General features: G+C 43.6%; 1 protein-coding gene across 5 annotated transcripts in view; it reads left to right on the forward strand.

The window, feature by feature from the left end:
* Nucleotides 1–22000, forward strand: part of ptprub (protein tyrosine phosphatase receptor type Ub) — a 411243-nt gene that overhangs the window by 241085 nt on the left and 148158 nt on the right. For all 5 annotated transcript variants that reach the window (XM_014169409.3, XM_082963807.1, XM_014169427.3 and 2 more), the window contains exons 6-9: nt 1797–1971; nt 11130–11423; nt 18317–18634; nt 21112–21221. In XM_014169409.3, the coding sequence (XP_014024884.1) occupies nt 1797–1971; nt 11130–11423; nt 18317–18634; nt 21112–21221 (897 nt within the window). The remainder of the gene's footprint in view (nt 1–1796; nt 1972–11129; nt 11424–18316; nt 18635–21111; nt 21222–22000) is intronic.

A 22000-nucleotide genomic window follows, 5' to 3' on the forward strand; every position in this document is an offset into this window, starting at 1 on the left:
GGAACGGGCGGGCCAGTCCATAGCATCAATGCCTTCCTCTTGCAGGAACTGCTGACACACTCCAGCCACATGAGGTCTAGCATTGTCTTGCATTAGGAGGAACCCAGGGCCAACCGCACCAGCATATGGTCTCACAAGGGGTCTGAGGATCTCATCTCGGTACCTAATGGCAGTCAGGCTACCTCTGGTGAGCACATGGAGGGCTGTGCGGCCCCCCAAAGAAATGCCACCCCACACCATGACTGACCCACCGCCAAACCGGTCATGCTGGAGGATGTTGCAGGCAGCAGAACGTTCTCCACGGCGTCTCCAGACTCTGTCACGTCTGTCACATGTGCTCAGTGTGAACCTGCTTTCATCTGTGAAGAGTCGCCAGTGGCGAATTTGCCAATCTTGGTGTTCTCTGGCAAATGCCAAACGTCCTGCACGGTGTTGGGCTATAAGCACAACCCCCACCTGTGGACGTCGGGCCCTCATACCACCCTCATGGAGTCTGTTTCTGACCATTTGAGCAGACACATGCACATTTGTGGCCTGCTGGAGGTCATTTTGCAGGGCTCTGGCAGTGCTCCTCCTGCTCCTCCTTGCACAAAGGCGGAGGTAGCGGTCCTGCTGCTGGGTTGTTGCCCTCCTACGACCTCCTCCACGTCTCCTGATGTACTGGCTCCTGGTAGCGCCTCCATGCTCTGAACACTACGCTGACAGACACAGCAAACCTTCTTTCCACAGCTCGCATTGATGTGCCATCCTGGATGAGCTGCACTACCTGAGCCACTTGTGTGGGTTGTAGACTCCGTCTCATGCTACCACTAGAGTGAAAGCACCGCCAGCATTCAAAAGTGACCAAAACATCAGCCAGGATGCATAGGAACTGAGAAGTGGTCTGTGGTCACCACCTGCAGAACCACTCCTTTATTGGGGGTGTCTTGCTAATTGCCTATAATTTCCACCTGTTGTCTATTCCATTTGCACAACAGCATGTGAAATTTATTGTCAATCAGTGTTGCTCCCTAAGTGGACAGTTTGATTTCACAGAAGTGTGATTGACTTGGAGTTACATTGTGTTGTTTAAGTGTTCCCTTTATTTTTTTGAGCAGTGTATTTTCTTCATATCATAAGGTTTCTTTAGAGCTGCCTAAAATAAATAATGGGTTTATTGTAATAGTGTATATTTAATGGATTTATTAGACTTTTTAAAATGTAGACGTTCCAAAGGCGCACATCAGTCGCTTGTATGCTGCTTGTATGCGTAGATGCCTTGAGACGCAGTTATTTACATGAAAATAACCGGCTGACAAAATGTCATGACTGCTACAGCGCTACCCTTGCACTGCAAAGGCTGCGACTTTTGTGGAGCAATAGGAAACGATGGTTCGTGTGAGGCAGTTGTTAATGTGTTCAGAGGGTCCCTGGTAAAAGCCCAGGTTGGGGCAAGGAGAGGGACGGAAGCAATACTCTTACATTGGATCACTCATTTGGGCTCTGCCCAGCTGCTGGGGTTGCTGTGGAGAAGGTTGTCAAAGGGGGTTGAGTGTAACTGGCTAGTTAGTTAGCGGTGCGTGCTAGTAGTGTTTCAATTGGTGACATCACTCGCTCTGAGACCTTGAAGTAGCTGTTTCCTTTGCTCTGCTTCATAGGAGGCAGTTGTTGATGTGATTCAAGTCCAGGTTGGGGCAAGGCGGGAAACGGAAGTAATACTGTTACATTTGCAGCTGTGTGTCTGTGTGCAAGAATGTGTTTGTGAGTGTGCTTGTTTATATCTGACCCATCCTGTTTTTTCTGTCCCCTCTCTCCAGAGGCACAGTGGGGACGTGACATCTACAGCCTTGGTCAAGCACCTGAGTCACCGGCGCTTTGTGGCATCATTCCAGGTGGACAGTGTGCAGCGCAACGACCAGGACCTGTACCGATGTGTCACCCAGTCCTCCAGGGGCTCTGGGGTCTCCAACTTCGCTGAGCTCATTGTCAAAGGTAAATACGCTCGCAATCAGTCAGTGGGGGCGAGGCTAGGATCTCTCAATATCCTGTACTGTAGGTCTATGAACCAAGGGTGAACTGAATAAAACTGATTTAGTTATGTTACTTTGTGTTAGCAAAAGCAGTAAATGTTGTAAATGAACGTTTACATAATCTGTCATCAATTTACACATCCCACACACTTGTCAGCTGTGGCATAATTAAATCAACACATTGAAGTGCTTGATTGATATTATCATATAGACCAGGTATTCCCAAACTGAAGTATGTGCAATGTAGTCGGGGGTACGCCAAATAAAAATGTGATTCACATAGAAAAATCATTTTTTTAAATGTTTTTTTTTTTGGTTTAAAAAAATATATATATCTTCACATTTTAAAACAGACCATTTATATTTTCCAACGGGCTATACATTTGGGTGAGGTTTTTTTCTCCACTGAGTAGCCTTGTTTCACTGCCAAAAATAAAAATGTTGGCGAAATAACAACACAATGTCAAATACAGGTAGCCTAGTCAAATAAGTAACATCCAATCACATTAACCGTTACTCTCTCGCAGGAATTCCATTAACGATCCGTATGTAGCCAAATGTAGCTGTTGATCATTCCGTTTGCTCGAAAATGGATAAATGGTTAAAAAAAGTAAGGACCGCGTCCATAGAGACACATACCAGCAGTGCTACACCTGCACCTGTCGACGACACAAGTTGTTCTGCTTCCATGAGCACATCCAGTGCTAGCATCAGTAATTCTATATTTATTGTTTGCCCAGCTAGCATGGACACTGACAGTTGTGAATCTGATGCAGCCGAAGAGCTACTGCCCCCTTACCCGGGAAAGCATCAAACAACAGACCGGGACGTTGGACCATCAAAGAGGTGCAAATATGATGAGAACTACATTGATTTGGTGTTCACTTATATTGGGAGTAGTGCCTTTCCTCAGCCACAGTGTGTTATATGTGCAAAAGTACTATCTCACAACTCGATGAAACTCTTGCGCAGACATTTAGAAACAAAACATGCCAATTAGAAAAATAAGCCACAGGAGTTTTTTTGAGTGAGAATTAAGACGACTTTTGAGTAGTAAGACATGTATAAAAGCAACAGATACTATTAATAAGAAGGGGCTAGAAGTGTCTTATGTGGTGAGCTACCAAGTGGCTAGGACAGGCAAGCCCCATGCTATTGTGGAGGACTTAATTCTTCTTGCTGCCGCGGATATGGTTGGGACAACGCTGGGGGAAAAGTCCAAGAAAACTATACAGACAATGCCTTCATCAAACAACACTGTTTCACGACACTCATCAGTGACATGGTAGGAGATGTTTTGAAACAATTACTGCTTCGCATACAAGCCAGTGAATTTTATGCATTACAGCTGGATGAGTCAACAGACGTGGCGGGCCTGGCACAGCTCCTGGCAAATGTCCGTTGCGTTTATGGGGGTTCAATTAAGGAAGATATCCTCTTCTGCAAACCACTGGAAACCAGGACAACAGGAGAGGATATTTTTAAAGTACTGGACAGCTTTGAGACATCAAATGGACTTTGGTGGTCAAGAGGTGTTGGTACCTGTACTGATGGCACAAAAGCCATGACAGGGAGACGTAGTGGAGTGGTAACGTGCGTGCAAGCAGTTGCTCCCGATGCCACTTGGGTACACTGCAGTATCCACCGAGAGGCTCTTGCTAACAAGGGAATGCCTGACAGCTTGAAAGACGTTTTGGACACTATAGTGAAAATGGTTAATTAACTTTGTTAAAGCAAGGTGAAGATGGCACCGGAGGGTAGGGCTGCTGTCTTATCGGATCTTAACCACCCATGCAATTTTTTTTTTTTTTTTTTGTGTTGTTCATAACTTGTTTTGTACATAATGTTGTTGCTGCTACCGTCTCTTATGACCGAAAAGAGCTGCTGGACATCTGAACTCGGATTACTCACCTCAAATTGGATGAGGAGTTCTTCTTCAATGAGTCAGATGGGAGGGATATACTACGGACACCCGACCAGGCCCAGATCCCTCTGATTTCCCGGAAAGGGTAACATTGGTTTCGGGGAAAGAGATCAGGATGCCTTGTGGGGATCAGGCGACAAGTGACTAATCTGCCCTTGCCTTCCATTCTGCTAGGTCACGTTCAATCGCTGGAAAATAAATCGGACGAACGGAAAGCACGTATATCCTACCAACGGGACATTAAAAATTGTAATATCTTATATTTCACCGAGTCATGGCTGAACGACGACATTAATAACATACAGCTGGCAGGTTATACACTCTATCAGCAGGACAGAACAGCAGCCTCTGGTAAGACACCAGGCAGGGGCCTATGCATATTTGTAAACAATAGCTGGTGCACGATATCTAAGGAAGTCTCAGGGTTTTGCTCACCTGAGGTAGAGTATTTCATGATAAGCTGTTGACCGCACTATCTACCTAGAGAGTTTTCATCTGTGTTTTTCATAGCTTTTTCGTAGCTGTCTACATACCACCACAGACCGATGCTGGCACTCAATGAGCTGTATTCCGCCATAAGCAAACAGGAAAACGCTCATCCACAGGCGGCGCTCCTAGTGGCCGGGGACATTAACTTCTCTAGGGCCAGTGGGACGATTTCGTCCCACCTACGTAACAGCCAGTGGAATCCCGTGGCGCGTTATTCAAATACCTTAGAAATGCTATTACTTCAATTTCTCAAACATATGATTATTTTACACCATTTTAAAGACAAAACTCTCGTTAATCTAACCACACTGTCCGATTTCAAAAAGGCTTTACAACGAAAGCAAAACATTAGATTATGTCAGCAGAGTACCCAGCCAGAAATAATCAGATACCCATTTTTCAAGCTAGCATAGAATGTCACATAAACCGAAATCACAGCTAAATGCAGCACTAACCTTTGATGATCTTCATCAGATGACAACCCTCAGGACATTATGTTATACAATACATGCATGTTTTGTTCAATCAAGTTCATATTTATATCAAAAACCAGCTTTTTACATTAGCATGTGACGTTCAGAACTAGCATACCCCCCGCAAACTTCCGGTGAATTGACTAAATTACTCACGATAAACGTTCACAAAAAACATAACAATTATTTTAAGAATTATAGATACAGAACTCCTCTATGCACTCGCTATGTCCGATTTTAAAATAGCTTTTCGGTGAAAGCACATTTTGCAATATTCTAAGTAGATAGCCCGGCATCACAGGGCTAGCTATTTAGACACCCAGCAAGTTTAGCCCTCACCAAAGTCAGATTTACTATAAGAAAAATGTTATTACCTTTGCTGTTCTTCGTCAGAATGCACTCCCAGGACTTCTACTTCAATAACAAATGTTGGTTTGGTTCAAAATAATCCATAGTTATATCCAAATAGCGGCGTTTTGTTCGTGCGTTCAAGACACTACCCAAAAGGGTAAAGAAGGGTGACGCGCCCGACGCGTTTCATGACAAAAAATGTCTAAATATTCCATTACCATACTTCGAAGCATGTCAACCGCTGTATAAAATCTATTTTTATGCCATTTTTCTCGTAAAAAAGCGATAATATTCCGACAGGGAAATCGTGTTTTAGTACAAAGAGAGAGAAATTAAAAACATGGTGTCGCCCCATGCGCTAAAGTTTTTCAGCCAGCGGCTGGAACAACATCATTAAGCTTTTTCCTGGGTTCTGAGAGCCTATGGGAGCCGTAGGAAGTGTCACGTTACAGCAAAGATCCTAAGTTTTCAATAAACAGAGCCAAGAAGCCCAAGGAATGGTCAGAGAGGGCACTTCCTGTACAGAATCTTCTCAGGTTTTTGCCTGCCATATGAGTTCTGTTATACTCACAGACACCATTCAAACAGTTTTAGAAACTTTAGGGTGTTTTCTATCCAAAGCCAATATTTATATGCATATTCTAGTTTCTGGGCAGTAGTAATAACCAGATTAAATCGGGTACATTTCTTTATCCGGCCGTGTAAATACTGCCCCCTAGCCCTAACAGGTTAATGCATGGAAACTTAAATCCGTTTTACCTCATTTCTATCAGCATGTTAAATGTGCAACCAGAGGGGGAAAAATTCGACACCACCTTTACTCCACACAGAGATGCGTACAAAGCTCTCCCTCGCCCTCCATTTGGCAAATCTGACCATAACTCTATACTCCTGATTCCTGCTTACAATCAAAAATTAAAGCAGGAAGCATCAGTGACTCGGTCTTTAACCCCTGTGTGGCCATCCAGCGAAAAATCATATCGCCATTAGCATAACAAAATGTAATAATAAAAAAATAAAAAAAGTTATAATTATATTGTTTTATAGATACACCTCTCCTGAATCGAACCACGTTGTTCGATTTCAAAAAGGCTTTACAGCAAAAGCAAAACATTAGATTATGTTAGAGGAGTATATCGTAAAAGTAGCCACATAGCCATTTTCCGACCAACCACATGCATCACAAATAACCAAAAAACAGCTAAATGCAGCACTAACCTTTGACAATCTTCATCAGATGACACACCTAGGACATCATGTTACACAATACATGCATTCGTTTGTTCGATAAAGTTCATATTTATATATAAAAACAGCATTTTACATCGGTGCGTAACGTTGACTAACTATTTTCCCTCAAATGCATCCGGTGAAACAGTGCTACAATTTACTAAATTACTATTCGAAAACATTTTTTAAATGTAATATTGTCATTCTAAGATTTATAGATGAATATCTCTTGAAAGCACCTGTAATGCCAGATTTAAAAATAACTTTACTGGGTAATCACACTTTGCGATAAAAGGGGACTCTGAAAATTACCTAGTAAATACAGGTCTGCGCCATCTTGGAACAATCGCATATCACATCTAGTCTTGTATACTATTGTCAATAATCCCTTACCTTTGGTTGTCTTCATCAGAAAGCACTTCCAGGAATCCCAGGTCCACAACAAATGTATTTTCGTTCGAAAAAGTGAATCCTTTATGTTCCATTAGCTTGTTCTTGTTAGCGCGTCTGAAGGCTGATCCAAATCCTCCGTCGGGCGCGGGACAGCTATTTCGACAAAAAGCATTTTTTTCCCATTTAGGTTCGTTCAAACATGTCAAACGTTGTATAACATAAATCTTCAGGGCCTGTTTCAACAAGAGAGCCAATAAGATTCGAGGGGGACGATTGTATTGTGTTTCAAAACGTTTCGAAAGGGGAGGGTAGACAGGGCCGCCGGCGTCATAATGGTGATGGCCCTCCTCATGTGACCAATTTCAACAGCGTCTCATTCATTCAGTTTCCACAGTAGAAGGCTCAAATCACTTTGTAAAGACTGGGGACATCTAGTGGAAGCAATAGGAAGTGCTCAATGAACCATAGCTCACGGTGTGATTAATAGGCAAAGATGTGAAGTTGAGTCCACAATTCAGAATTACACATCCTGTTACGATCGGTCTCGGGGTTTTGACTGCCATATGAGTTCTGTTATACTCACAGACACCATTCAAACAGTTTTAGAAACTTTAGGGTGTTTTCTATCCACAAGTATTAATTATATGCATATCCTAGCTTCTGAGTTTGAGTAGGAGGCCGTTTAAAATGGGCACGAATTCTTTTCAAAAATCGCTTCTTGGCGTTCCCCTATCCTAGGGGAACGCCAAGAGGTTAAAAAAGTGGTCAGATGAAGCAGATGCTAAGCTACAAAACTGTTTTGCTAGCACAGACTGGAATATGTTCCGGGATTCTTCCGTTGGCAATGAGGAGTACACCACATCAGTCACTGGCTTTATCAATAAGTGCATCAAGGATGTTGTCCCCATAGTGACTGTACGTACATACTCCAAGCAGAAGCCATGGATTACAGGCAACATTCACACTGAGCTAAAGGGTAGAGCGGAACTCTAACCCGGAAGCTTATACGAAATCCCGCTATGCCCTCCGACGAACCATCAAACAGGCAAAGTGTCAATACAGGACTAAGATTGAGTCGTACTACACCTGCTCCGACGAACAGTTGCAACTGGAGCAGCAGCACAGCCAGGTGGACTGGGGACATCAAGTAGTCATCAGGCTAGGTAGTCCTGAGGCATGGTCCTAGGGCTCAGGTCCTCCGAGAGAGAAAGAAAGAAAGAAAGAGAGAAAAAGAGAAAGAGAATTAGAGAGAGCATACTTAAATTCACACAGGACACCGGATAAGACACGAGAAATACTCCAGATATAACAAACTGACTCTAGCCCCCCGACACATAAACTACTGCAGCATAAATACTGGAGGCTGAGACAGGAGGGGTCGGGAGATGCTGGCCCCATCCGATGATACCCCCGGACAGGGCCAAACAGGCAGGACATAACCCCACCCACTTTGCCAAAGCACAGCCCCCACACCACTGGAGGGATATCTTCAATCACCAACTTACCATCCTGAGACAAGGCCGACTATAGCCCACAAAGATCTCCGCCACGGCACCCCTACTAGGGACGGCATGGAAGAGCAACAGTAAGCCAGTGACTCAGCCCCTGTAATAGGGTTAGAGGGAGAGAGGGGAACCGGCCAGGCAGAGACAGCAAGGACGGTTCGTTGCTCCAGTGCCTTTCTGTTCACCTTCACACTCCTGGGCCAGACTACACTCAACCATAGAACCTACTGAAGAGATGAGTCTTCAATAAAGACTTAAAGACTTGTCACCGTAGCGTACGTGTAGGTATGTACGGCAGGACCAAATCGGAAAGATAGGTAGGAGCAAGCCCATGTAATGCTTTGTAGGTTAGCAGTAAAACCTTGAAATCAGCCCTTGCCTTAACAGGAAGCCAGTGTAGAGAGGCTTGCACTGGAGTCATATGATCACATTTTTTGGTTCTAGTCAAGATTCTAGCCGCCGTCTTTAGCTGCCTTGCTCAGAGGCAGAACGACATAATTTCCTTGTCAGCTCGTGGATTCGATCCAACAACCTTTCGGTTAATGGCCCAACACTCTAACCACTAGGCTACCTGCCGCCATGTGTATATTGTCTATATTTATGTTTGCCTGATGTACTGTATGTGCTTGTTTTTGTATTGTGCAGGGCTCATTTGTAAAAGTGACTTTAGTCTCAATATGACATCCCTATTGAAATGAAGGTAAATAATAATAATACTGTTCCAGGCTGATCAGTAGAGCAGTTTTGGAGAGCTGATCTATTGGACTCCAATGTTGATCCAATATCTCTGCCCCCTCATGTCATGCTCTGCAGATGGCCCAACCTCAGTCCCATTACTCACTCTAACCCTAGAGCCTGACACTGCTCTGACAGCTCTTTGATGACACGGCTCAATAGGAGGGTTTGATGCCACGCCTGGCCCCAATCCCTAAGCCAGAGGAATGAGATGGAGAGGGAAATAAGGACATGGAGAAGTCCTATTCTCCTCGTCTCCTCTAGTGCTTTATATCTTTTGCATCATCACTTCTTGAAACAGGCCTTGAAAGTAATCAATTGATAGATGTGGCAACACGGATTACGTTGAGTTTAGTGATACGGACCGTTTGGTGGATGACAACGCAGCCCCTAGCCAGACCAGCACTGAGCTCACACGGTGTCGGCCAGTAAGCAACGGCCTCAATCAATTCACAGACAGAGGGCCATACAATCTCCAAGTTATGTGCTCAACTCTATAGAAAACTGTACAAAGAATTCTCAGCTCTAGAATTGTTAGTAGCATTATAGTAGTGACATGGTTGTTGCCGAAGCTTGTTTAAATTCAGAATATGTGGGTTATTTTTGGCATGGTGTGTTCTGTCCTGACTCCTGAGAACTGATGCATAGCCGTTCTGCAACAGGGCCATAACTCATACTCTGTGTTGTATTTCACAGGGACTGCAGTGCGTGCCCCTTAACAAGGCTTTTATAAACACCCCTCCCCCACTGCCCCCGCTAATGAGAGGGTAATCAGCCTTTTAATTAGCTTGATCAACTAATTTCAGATCCCACAAGTGCTCCCCATTTGGCCCATAGATTGCATGCACAAAGTAATCATGTCAAATGCAAAGAGGCCCATGGAGGACAGTGTTCAGTCCCTGCAATGTAGAACACATTTTGTGGTGTGTCAACCCTGAGGTGTTTTTGGCTAAGATTTTTGAGCAAATTGAGCAAATACATAAGTAAATAAAAAGCTACATTAACAAACCTCCAGCTGATACAGTCAGCTGGGTTTGTGTTCCTAAACACAAAATGGTGCTAAAAACAGAAATGCAACAGTAATGAATAATGCCAGTTATAGAATCCTTGGGAAAGTACAGTAAGGGAGTATTGTTGATGTGAGATGAGGTGAATTTACATCAATATAGAGTGTCTCCCTGTGCCTGTCTCACTGTGCTTCCAGAGGCTTGTGAGGCTTGCATAATTGCCTGCAGTGTGTACGTGCTCCGTGGAAGTGTCCATGGGATGAGGCAGGAATAGAGACGAGAGCCCTCTGAGAGGACAGTCATAATAGACACCGGCACCTCTGCAGGAATCAGGGATTAGTCACAGCCACAGATCTAACTCTGATCTTTCTGTCGCTCTTAGTCCTCATTTTTCTGCATTCCCTTCTTCCCCTCACACAGTCACCTTTGTGTGTAATTGCTCAGTGGCTCCAAGAGTCTGCTGTAAGTGACATTCGGACGGTGGCCTCTGAAATTAATCCTGCTTTGGCAACTTGCCCTCGAAATTATGTTGGGTCTCTTCTTTCATCATGGTGACTTCCTCTGTGAAGCTCTTGCATTAATTATGGTGCCAGGGGAGGCACACATCACTCAATTAAGAGAGCTTGTATTCTGAGATCATACACATTCCTTAGACCATATGTACAGCTGTATTTTTCACTCGCGGTAACCTGCTATGTTCATGTATGGCTCGTTAATGCGCTATTAATAGGTGTGTCCAATCTGCTATTTTAACCCTTGATCTGCAAAAAAAGTGGGGGGCTCAAACAAACCTGAAGGTTGTAGATGGAGTAAAAGTATGAAAAAGCTGATAAGCATGTTGTAATAAGATTGATTTGCAATAGTACATAGTACTTTTAAGGACAGTGGAGTGCAGTTCAACCGCTTCTGACCAAGATAGTCCTCAAATGTCACATAAATACAGCTACAGTGTATAGAAGCGAAAATAACATTTAAATAACCTCACAGCCTCCTACCCTGTCTTCTTCCCACAGTTCCCCCCTCCCCTATTGCGCCCCCACAGTTGCTGCGAGCGGGCTCCACATATCTGATCATCCAGCTCAACACCAACTCCATCCTGGGAGATGGCCCTATCATCAGGAAGGAGATTGAGTATCGGGCCAGCCAATCACCTTGGTCCGAGGTCCATGGGGTCAACATGGTCACCTACAAGCTGTGGCACCTGGACCCAGACACGGAGTATCACATAAGTGTGTTGCTGACCCGGCCCGGAGAGGGCGGCACCGGACCACCCGGACCACCCCTTATCAGCAGGACTAAGTGTGCAGGTGAGGGTCTGGGCAGTGTGACAAGGTCTAGATATTCTTGTACAGTATGTGACATTCTCATAGTTGTCAGTGTTTGGTAACACAGAGTATTTTGGTAATATGTAGCGAGTCTCTTATGCACCACAGGAGAACCAAGAAATGAAGAGCGACACCACGGCTGTCTTTTAGGCTTTTATGTTGATCTGCAATAGTATTGTGAAAAGACAGGACAGGAACACATCAGTCTCCAATGCACCACCTGACAAGTTGTTCTTTCTCTCTCAGTGTTTTCTCAGACTCTCACAATCACACTCATACATAAAGCCATAATGTATAGTATAAAATAATAACCAGTCCTTAATACAAAGAATGTATAATCTTAATTCTTAGACAATAGAACCATACCTGCAATAGTATTGTGAAAAGACAGGACAGGAACACATCAGTCTCCAATGCACCACCTGACAAGTTGTTCTACACAGGAGCATGAAGAAAGGTAAAACACATATCCTGTCTCACATCCCCAATACATTGCTAGGTGCTTTCAGTGTTGATACTAGCAAAATACAACAACTCATGTACAAAACCACTGCAACACAAACAAGTTACAACGTAAAATCGCCTTAGAGGGAAAAAACTACATCCCCCATAATGCAACACCATCACTAGTTGGCAGCTCAGCTAGCCGTCTGCATCACAGAAAGAAAGGCATGCTAGCTAGCAACACTTTTAGCACTCTGTAACTATATTAATAACAACAATAAAACTCTGAAAGTTACGTGTTTCGATAGTCTCACATCCCCTTATAACAATATCTACAGCATTAACCTTGGGACGTTTTATTTATTTCACGTTACGGACTTCTACAAAGGAGTAATCTGCAACCCGTACCTTTCTCTCTCAGTGTTTTCTCAGACTGAGGAGAGCGGGAGATATGGGTAGTACCAGAGTGTTAGTAGGTGACGTAAGCACCCAGATAAAATAAAATACATTTAATGAAACAAAACCTGAAGATGTTAACATCATTCAGCTACTGTAGCTGCCTACCTAACATCAACAGGCATCATCAGTAGCGCAACAATTAAAATTAGAAACCAAAAGTAAAGTTCCTGGCGATCATAGCGATCTGACTCCCCCCTTCTGTCTGAACTTGGAATATTCCTGTTCGCGGGCTTTGGCCACTGACCCTCAACCTGATTGTTCTGTTCTGCGTTGTGTACTATTCTAATAATTTGAAGTTTGCTGGAATAACCATTTTAACTCTACTACAAATACATGTTATTAACCACCTGCAAATCCTTGGTAAAGTCCTACCATAATTTTTTTTATGATTTGGAATTTTTATTGTAAGATCATTCTAGTTTTCTTGGTCTGACTGATATGTTTCTAGTCTTGATAAATAGAAGGAAGTGTATCATTCTAGAAGCAGTTTGCTTCGTCTGTGGATTTTATCTACGAAACCTCAAAAATGCTCATATTTTTGGTCATTTTAGAGAGGATATTTCCTCAGACTATTCAAAGTACAGATGCCCAACAGCTAGATGCTCAGACTTTATTTAATCTCAGAGTAATTGCTTGATTATATTATTGAATTAGAAAAGTGGAATAGCAGACCATCGACTGTGGTGATAATGTGGCCAAATTGTATTCCAGACTGAAACCCTTCTGTGAAATGTTTTTATTTTTTATATATTTTTTTTGCTGGAAGAAAACAACTAACACACACATATGTACGAAACCTAACACACACATATGTACGAAACCTCAAAAATGCTCATATTTTTGGTCATTTTAGAGAGGATATTTCCTCAGACTATTCAAAGTACAGATGCCCAACAGCTAGATGCTCAGACTTTATTTAATCTCAGAGTAATTGCTTGATTATATTATTGAATTACAAAAGTGGAATAGCAGACCATCGACTGTGGTGATAATGTGGCCAAATTGTATTCCAGACTGAAACCCTTCTGTGAAATGTTTTTATTTTTTATATATTTTTTTTGCTGGAAGAAAACAACTAACACACACATACACACACACGCACATACACACATGCACACACACACACACTCAAACACAAAATGCATGCCTATTTCCTGTGGGCGTTTGTCCCATGTCTTCTACAGTCATCAGTCTTTAATATGCCCAGCGATCTCTTCCCACCACAAACCATCTCTCACCCCCCCTCCCTGTTCCATCAACCACAGCCTCCATGTCCTGTCTGATGACACATGAAGCACACTCCCTTTTCCCAATAGCCGCAGACACCACCCATTCATCAGTAAAATAGAGAGAGCCCAGAGCCAGCTCTCACTCAAAAACACAGAAAAAAAATAAAATGAGAGAAAGGATACACAAGGAAAATATTATAATATTTTTAAAGAGATAGACATGGAAAGAGGAGAGGGAATTTTATAGTTGTGAAGTGAGAGAGGATGCACACACTGTTCTAATGTACATTTATTTTAGTGGCACCATTTTATCCTGTCTGTCATGCTTTTTTCCTCCAGATAATTTTCATACCAATGGTGACTCCAAATAACTGTCTCAGATATCAAAGCCTGACTTTTTGCCCTGTAATTTCCCCAGCTGTTGTTTTCACAACATAAGGGTTAGGTTGTTGTGTCTACTTGTTTGTTCTGTTGGTGGCCTGATCCTGATTCACACACCTTCACACACTCCTCTCCATCACCCCGTTCACCCTCCAGGAGTCTCTAATCACCACCTGGACACCCTTGAGTTCCACTGACCCATCCCCCAGACCATCTGGTCCAGAACCCACACTGACCCCATACTTCATCATTGCATTATGATCCTCTCACCTTTGTTGGGCTGCTTAGGTCTAAGCATGAGGAAATATATGGTCTTGTCACAGTGGGGATCTCTGGGAGTGTGCTAATTACCAGAGTGAACAGACAGGAGGCTTGGACCCTCTTGGTGTTCTTCTGACTAAAGTTAATTTATTCTCCAAAAAACAGTATTGCCATGGACTGGGTATGTTCTGCTGTTCCGTGGGAACAACGTCTCTCTTCCTGGCTTGCTCTGACCTATATAGTGGAGCCCGGGCGTCCTCCTCTGAGTGCTGTAAAACTAATGGCCGTGAATGTGAACATGGTCTCCGCCCGCCTCTGATGGCCAGCCAGGTGTGCTTGATGAGCCATCACTGTGATTATCAGCAGGGCTGCATTATCGTAGCTCAAAGCCCCTCAAGTAAATCACAGAGGAGACAAGTTATTTCCAAACCTCTTTAATAGGCTTCCACCTGCTTCTGGGTCACAGAGCCCCCTGCCACCAAACCTCTCTGCCGAGCGAGGGGCTTCATACCGGTGCACGACTAAAATTAGGAACATTACAGTGTGCTCATCCCTTTCATGGCTCATCTTCCTCGTCCATCATGGCAGGCCTCTCTGTCAGTGACTGCATTCCTGCTTCATTCCTCCATCTCCCCTGTGGTTAAGTCTCCACAGACTCCCTCCACAGCTCAGCACCAACCCAGGCCAAGGACAACCCTGTCCACAGGTAATCCCATGAATCAGTATTAGTGGGGGTAATAAACCAGAAGCTCTCCCCTTCCTTTCCTCTCACTTCTATACCGTGAGGAACAAGCATGCCACTCTGGGCTCTGGGCCATGTTGGGGATGCTGCAACCCCTCTCCGAAGGCTGACAGGGAGTGTGTGCCGCACACATTCGAACGTGGCATGCAGACAAATAGACTGGGCAAGGGGAAAGGTGTTGGCACAAAAGTCAAATTTGATGAAAATCCACAATGGGCACACTGTGGCCTCTTCGGTGGTTTTGTCATCAGCTCATCAGTTTAAAGCCTCTCTTTATTTAGCTTTGAGATTGTGCAGACTATCAATTACACCATAAAGACAATCCTCAATCAAATTGAACAATTATTCTAACATTTCCTGCCGCGTCTAATGTACCACTACTTTATTACCCAGCCCACATATTTATCTGCTGTCACAAAATGATGTTCAGAACAAAGCAGTGGTCATGTTTCCTTCTAGACCGAGATGCCAGAAAACAAATTAGGAAAGTAAACAGTGACTGTGAAGGGGCTTAAATATAGATTGCCAGTGTCATGAAATTCTGCTTCAGTGAGAAAGATAATGAATAAAAAGGGATAAATGGATAAACTTCAGGGAGAGATATAATGAATAGAAAGGGATGAAGAGATAAATATCCACTAGGAAGAGATAGCCTTTTGAGTGGTGCGTTAGGGTGTGTGTGTGTGTGTGTGTGCATGTGCCTGTTTGTGCTCGTATGTTTCCTTGCATATTCAGAGAGCACCTTTCAAATCCACCCCCTTTGATTACTCCCTTTGTTCCTTTAAGCTTTCCCTCGCTCATCGATGCATTAGCTTCATTGTTTTAGTCCTCAGCACAAATAGCTGCAGTGAGAGAAGAATCCCTTTGAGTGTTATAGTCAGTGCAGGAATGAAGACGTTGGCTGATATAACCTTACTCTTCTCACTGCTGAGCCCTCCGCTCCATATCTCCTCTGTCACTCTCACTCTCCTCTGCCATTAGTCACGAATCCCTATTAAAAGAACAAAGCAATACAATACATTATGTGGAATATTGTTTGACAAAAAGGCATCGATTGTGTTAATAATGGGCTGTGACAAATGCCTCCATTGGTAATGTGTTGCCTGAGATTGTCCTTGGCTTACCCCTGTAGCCTGTATCTCTTACTGCAACACTGACTGGCTTGTGCCTGAAGGCACAGAGGCTTCTCAGTATCTCTGTATCTCTCTATGCCGAGGGAGGAATAGAAAGACAAGGCTGTAGTTCTCTCTGCTTGAGTCAAAGGAAACAGGGTTGACCCCAAACCCAGCAGTGACCAGAAGTAACTGGGTGACTGCTGAAAACAAGCAGCCTGTCAAAATGACCCAGCAATAAAAATATACTGGCGGAATTGAATGTCCTTGGACAGCGCTCTTATTTATGGTTCTGAATTTGGCCTCTGGGAATGGAACTATAGTGGACACTCAATTTGCTAGTTGACACGTAGGCGGGGACTGGCGGTGGTGTGACAGAGACCCGCAGCCTGTCCCATTAATTAGCGTAATTGGCACTAGTCCGTGCATGGCTGGTGGGGGACGTGGGTGTGCCGCGCCCACAGTTTCCCTCTGGCAGGAAAACTGTTGACCTCTATGATGGGACATGGTAGCGCCACCTAGCTTGGATGAACAGCTTCCAACACATCGGCGTGACCGAGAGAACGTTGTCAGAACTTGTCACACATGGAAACATCGGGGCTACTAAAGGATTTCTTAACCTCTCTGGGCTAGGCGGGACGAATTCGTCCCACCTACGCAACAGCCAGTGTAATCCAGTGGCGCGATTTTCAAATACCTTAAAAATCCTATTACTTCAATTTCTCAAACATATGACTATTTTACAGCTATTTAAAGACAAGACTCTCGTTAATCTAACCACACTGTCCGATTTCAAAAAGGCTTTACAACGAAAGCAAAACATTAGATTATGTCAGCAGAGTACCCAGCCAGAAATAATCAGACACCCATTTTTCAAGCTAGCATATAATGTCACAAAAACCCAGAAGACAGCTAAATGCAGCACTAACCTTTGATGATCTTCATCAGATGACAACCCTAGGACATTATGTTATACAATACATGCATGTTTTGTTCAATCAAGTTCATATTTATATGAAAAAACAGCTTTTTACATTAGCATGTGACGTTCAGAACTAGCAAACTTCCGGGGAATTTACTAACAATTTACTAAATTACTCACGATAAACGTTCACAAAAAGCATAACAATTATTTTAAGAATTATAGATACAGAACTCCTCTATGCACTCGATATGTCCGATTTTAAAATAGCTTTTTGGTGAAAGCACATTTTGCAATATTCTAAGTACATAGCCCAGCCATCACGGGCTAGCTATTTAGACACCCGGCAAGTTTAGCCTTCACCAAAATCAGATTTACTATAACAAAAATGTTATTACCTTTGTTGTCTTCGTCAGAATGCACTCCCAGGACTTCTACTTCAATAACAAATGTTGGTTTGGTCCCAAATAATCCATTGTTATATCCAAATAGCGGCGTTTTGTTCGTGCGTTCCAGAAACTATCCGAAATGGTAAATCAGGGTCGTGCGCATGGCGCAATTCGTGACAAAAAAATTCTAAATATTACATTACCGTACTTCGAAGCATGTCAACCGCTGTTTAAAATCAATTTTTATGCAATTTATCTCGTAAAAAAGCGATAATATTCCGACCGGGAATCTCCTTTTCGGCAAACAGAGGAAAAAACACAAAGACGGGGGCGGCCAGTGCACGCGCCTAAGCCACAGTCCCTTGATCGGCCACTTGAGAAAGGCGATAATGTGTTTCAGCCTGGGGCTGGAATGACGACACTCAGGTTTTTCCCGGGCTCTGAGAGCCTATTGGAGCCGTGGGAAGTGTCACGTTACCGCAGAGATCCTAAGTTTTTGAAAGAGATGTCAAAGAAAGACAATAAATGGTCAGACAGGCCACTTCCTGTAAAGGAATCTCTCAGGTTTTGACCTGCCATTTGAGTTCTGTTATACTCACAGACACCATTCAAACAGTTTTAGAAACTTTGGAGTGTTTTCTATCCAAAGCCAATAATTATATGCATATTCTAGTTACTCGGCAGGAGTAGTAACCAGATTAAATCGGGTATGTTTTTTATCCAGCCGTGTCAATACTGCCCCCTACCCTCAACAGGTTAAAACTTTAAGATTTCGTAATTTACACTGTGTTTAAACAGTTTTTATTTCAGCTTTATTTAACCAGGCTAGTCTCTTGAGATAAAAATTTGATTTTCAAAAGAAGACCTGGACCTAGTTGATAACATTGCCTTCTCTCTCTCTTCCTTTCCCTCCCTCCCACCTTCCCTCTCTGTTAGAACCAACACGGGCCTTGCGAGGTCTCACAGCCTCAGAGATCCAGTCCAGGCAGCTGACCCTGCAGTGGGAGACGCTGGCCTACAACTTAACCCGCTGCCACACCTACTCTGTGTCCCTGTGCTACCGCTATGCCACCGTAGGGGGCGGCGGCGGGCACAACACTACTGTGCGCGAGTGCCTGGCGGTGGAGCACAATGCCTCACGCTTCACCCTGCGCGACCTGCCGGCCTACCACTCCATCCGGGTCCGTCTGGCGCTCGCCAACCCTGAGGGCAAAAAGGAGGGTCGGGAGGTTACCTTCCAGACTGAAGAGGACAGTAAGTGATGAGAGAATGTTGGAGACGTATACTGTACGGAGGAGCTCATACAGGGTACATATTCATAGAAACCAGAATAACATGGGAGAATGTTGGAGACATATACTGTGCTTAGGAGCTAATACAGGGTACATATTCATAGAAACCGTAATAACATGGGATAATGTTTGAGACATAAAAAGGAACTGATACATACAGGGCACATATTCATAGAAAGTAGAATGAGAGGAACCATCTTGTGTTAGAGTGCCTTAATGTGAAAATAGTATTTTTCAGTGGTGCAATACTCCAGTCTTGTCAGGCCACATTTCAGGTTGTTGGTTACTATTCACAAAAATGTGTGGAGTCTGCTGAACACTGCTGGTACATTATATCAGTGCTTTTAGATGTACCTGATAGCCTGGCAAGGTCTGTTGGCTGCCATCCAACCTCCTCACATGGCTGTCTACCTTCTCAATCCCTGCTTCCCAGAGATCTGTAAGAAACACTGTTTTAGTGACAGACTGTTCATGGATCACTTTGGTGTCTGTCTGTTTAGGTAGTGGTGAAACTTCTGTGAGACCAAAATAACTCAAAGTACCTAGGGAGTCATCCAAAACTTTTCTCCAGAGGGTATAAACAAATGAACAAAAATAGTGCTGTTCAAATGGAATGAAAATCTAGCTATCTATACAGTTGGGATTGATAACACTGGGTCAGTCAACATCAGTAGTGTAAAGAACACGAGGGGAGACAGAGAGCTGGTTTCAAGCGCAGGACGCAGCAGGTGGTTATTGCAAAGGACCACAGGAGAAGGCAGGTAGCTGGGTCCAGGGGCAGGCAGAATATCATACACAGGGAGTCCAAAAGGGCAACAGTACAGGCAGGGAATAGGCGTCGTTAGTGAGGCAGGCCAAAACTATCATACACTGGAGGAGTAGATCACAGGAAAGCCAGAGCTCTGAAAGACGTGTGTCACAAAACAAACAATACCTCACAGTGATGGGGTGCAAAGAACTGAACTAAATAGTGTATGATAATGACATACAGGTGTGTGAACAGGTGATTAGAATCCAGGTGATTTGGGATCTGGAGAGTGAGCTGCGTTCAGGGGATCTAGGTGTTTGAGAGTGTGAGCGCGAATGTGGGCTGGAAAGTGAGCTGTGTTCAGGGGATCTACGTGTTTGAGGGTGTGAGTTGGAAGCAGACGTTACAAGTAGCTACAGTTTGGTTGAAGGGATTCATAACTATCATGGTCCGTCTCCTTTCCCATACGGTTGTGTCTCAGTAGACTTGAATAAAAGCATTGTGACCATCTCAAAGAGGCTGCATCAGCATACCGAAGGATCCGTCTCCTTTCTCAAATGAAAATGAAATATTAATAATCATATCTGAGGCCCACCAGTAAGCCAGAGGACGGATTTTCCCCCATATCTCCCAATATATTCCTTTTGTGCCAAGGCAGCCAACAGCCGCCTCGGTGCATTGCAGATGCCTGGCTAAAGGACAAATACATTTTTCCATTAAAAAGAAACTAAACAAACGCACTGTTCTCACACCAAAGGGAGAAAAACAAAAGTGTGTGAGAGAGCGAACGAGAATGAGACAAAAAGCAAGGGAGAGAGAAAGAGAAAAATAGAGATACCTGTCAATTATAAACACGCTCTTCAAAAGCTTTTAATCATGAACTCTCTTTCCAAACTCTGTCACTACCGAAATAACACCAGACTCAGCTGTTTCCTCACAGCGCTGAATGGTTGTTGCTTTTGCCCCAGGGTTGATCCCTCTCCCCCAACTACCCCTCCACCCTGCACTCTACACACCCAGACTAATGGGGATTGTGGTCTGGAATACAAAACCACAGAGCACAGAGGATACTATAAAAACAGTTAGCATTGTTTTTATAGGGATGTGTCAAGGCCAGGCTTCCCCCTGGTGTCCAGGCCAGGCAAAGTTTTAACAGCATTCAGCATTTATACGAAGGATCACTGGCCATCAGCTGAGGATGCATTTAATCACCACTATTTCCCTGAGGTATTTTGAAGGCATAAGACTCATGGTACAATAGAAATATCTTGTCCACTATTGTTAAGTAATTATATCATGTCACTGTCAGACTCAGTGCTCAAAGTAATGTCTTTAGGGGTCTCTGTATCACGTAATATTAACCTCACCATCATGATGATAGTATGAACCTGATCAGTCTGAATTGACTCTAAGTACTTGTTATTTACTATAGTGATTACTCTACTTCAGTGGTTTTATATCCGTCCTATTCTCTTTGCTTGTACACTCTCTGACTGGCCCTGACTATATACACTATGGTTAACACAACATATAGTCCTTTATGTCCTACATGGTGCAGAATTCTCAGTTCTAAAGCTAACATTGTAAGAGAGACTCAGTGACATTGACCACTGAATATGATATTGACATTATGAGATGCTTGCCATGATATTACCACTTCAATTTCCTGACCTGTTGCTTATTTCCCATAGTTCCCGGTGGCATCGCCCCTGAATCGCTGACCTTCACCCCCCTGGAGGACATGATTTTCCTCAAGTGGGAGGAGCCAGTGGAACCCAATGGTCTCATCACCCAATACGAGGTAAGGATGCTTCTCACTCTGCTTGATGCCCTCCAATCACCTCTAAACATCTCCTCCCAAAGTTCTCAGGTTCACCCTCCTGGCTCTCGTATCCTATTAGAGTTTGTAGGCATTTTTTGGTGTAGTTTAGGTTAGCAAGAGGAGTGTCACAGGCATTGATTAGTATAGTTAAGTTCTAGGAGAGAAATGTCACAGAACCTTTCAAACAGAGAGTTTGAAACAAGGACAGAACAAAAGCTATATTTTACAGGGGGTTGTTATTTGAGGTAATGGTTTGACTAAGAATACAGGCAGAAGCTATAGTACTGTACAGTACATTTTTTTACAAGCTCATATTCCATCCCCAGAGCGCTCTCTGTTTCTCTCCACACATTTAATAGTACATCTAGAGCTAGCAAATAGTCTGGCACCTTGTCACCAAGAGTAGTTAAGAAAAATATTTATCAGCATATAGCACTGCCATGCATCATCACATTTTTCACCCTCATTTATTAGCACTAATTTATTCATGCTCATTTTGGAGTAGGTCTCCGATGAAAACAGACAATTTGTAACGTTAGTCTCACTTTCACCCTTTTGTCTTCACCTATGGTAGGTGGTCAGTACAGTATTACCTATACCAGCCTCAAGCCTTCACCCAGCCCTCTCTCTTTCAATGTCATCTCAAGGAGGATATTATTAAATGGGATTTGTGGTTTGACATATAAAGTGGAGGCAGGGATGGATTTTCTCCCCGTAGCGTCCTGATCTCTCTGAGCTGACAAAGAGAGCTTTAGACG

Source organism: Salmo salar, chromosome 02 (assembly GCF_965601325.2).
Source record: "Salmo salar chromosome 02, fSalSal1, whole genome shotgun sequence".
Classification (NCBI taxonomy): Eukaryota; Metazoa; Chordata; class Actinopteri; order Salmoniformes; family Salmonidae; genus Salmo; species Salmo salar.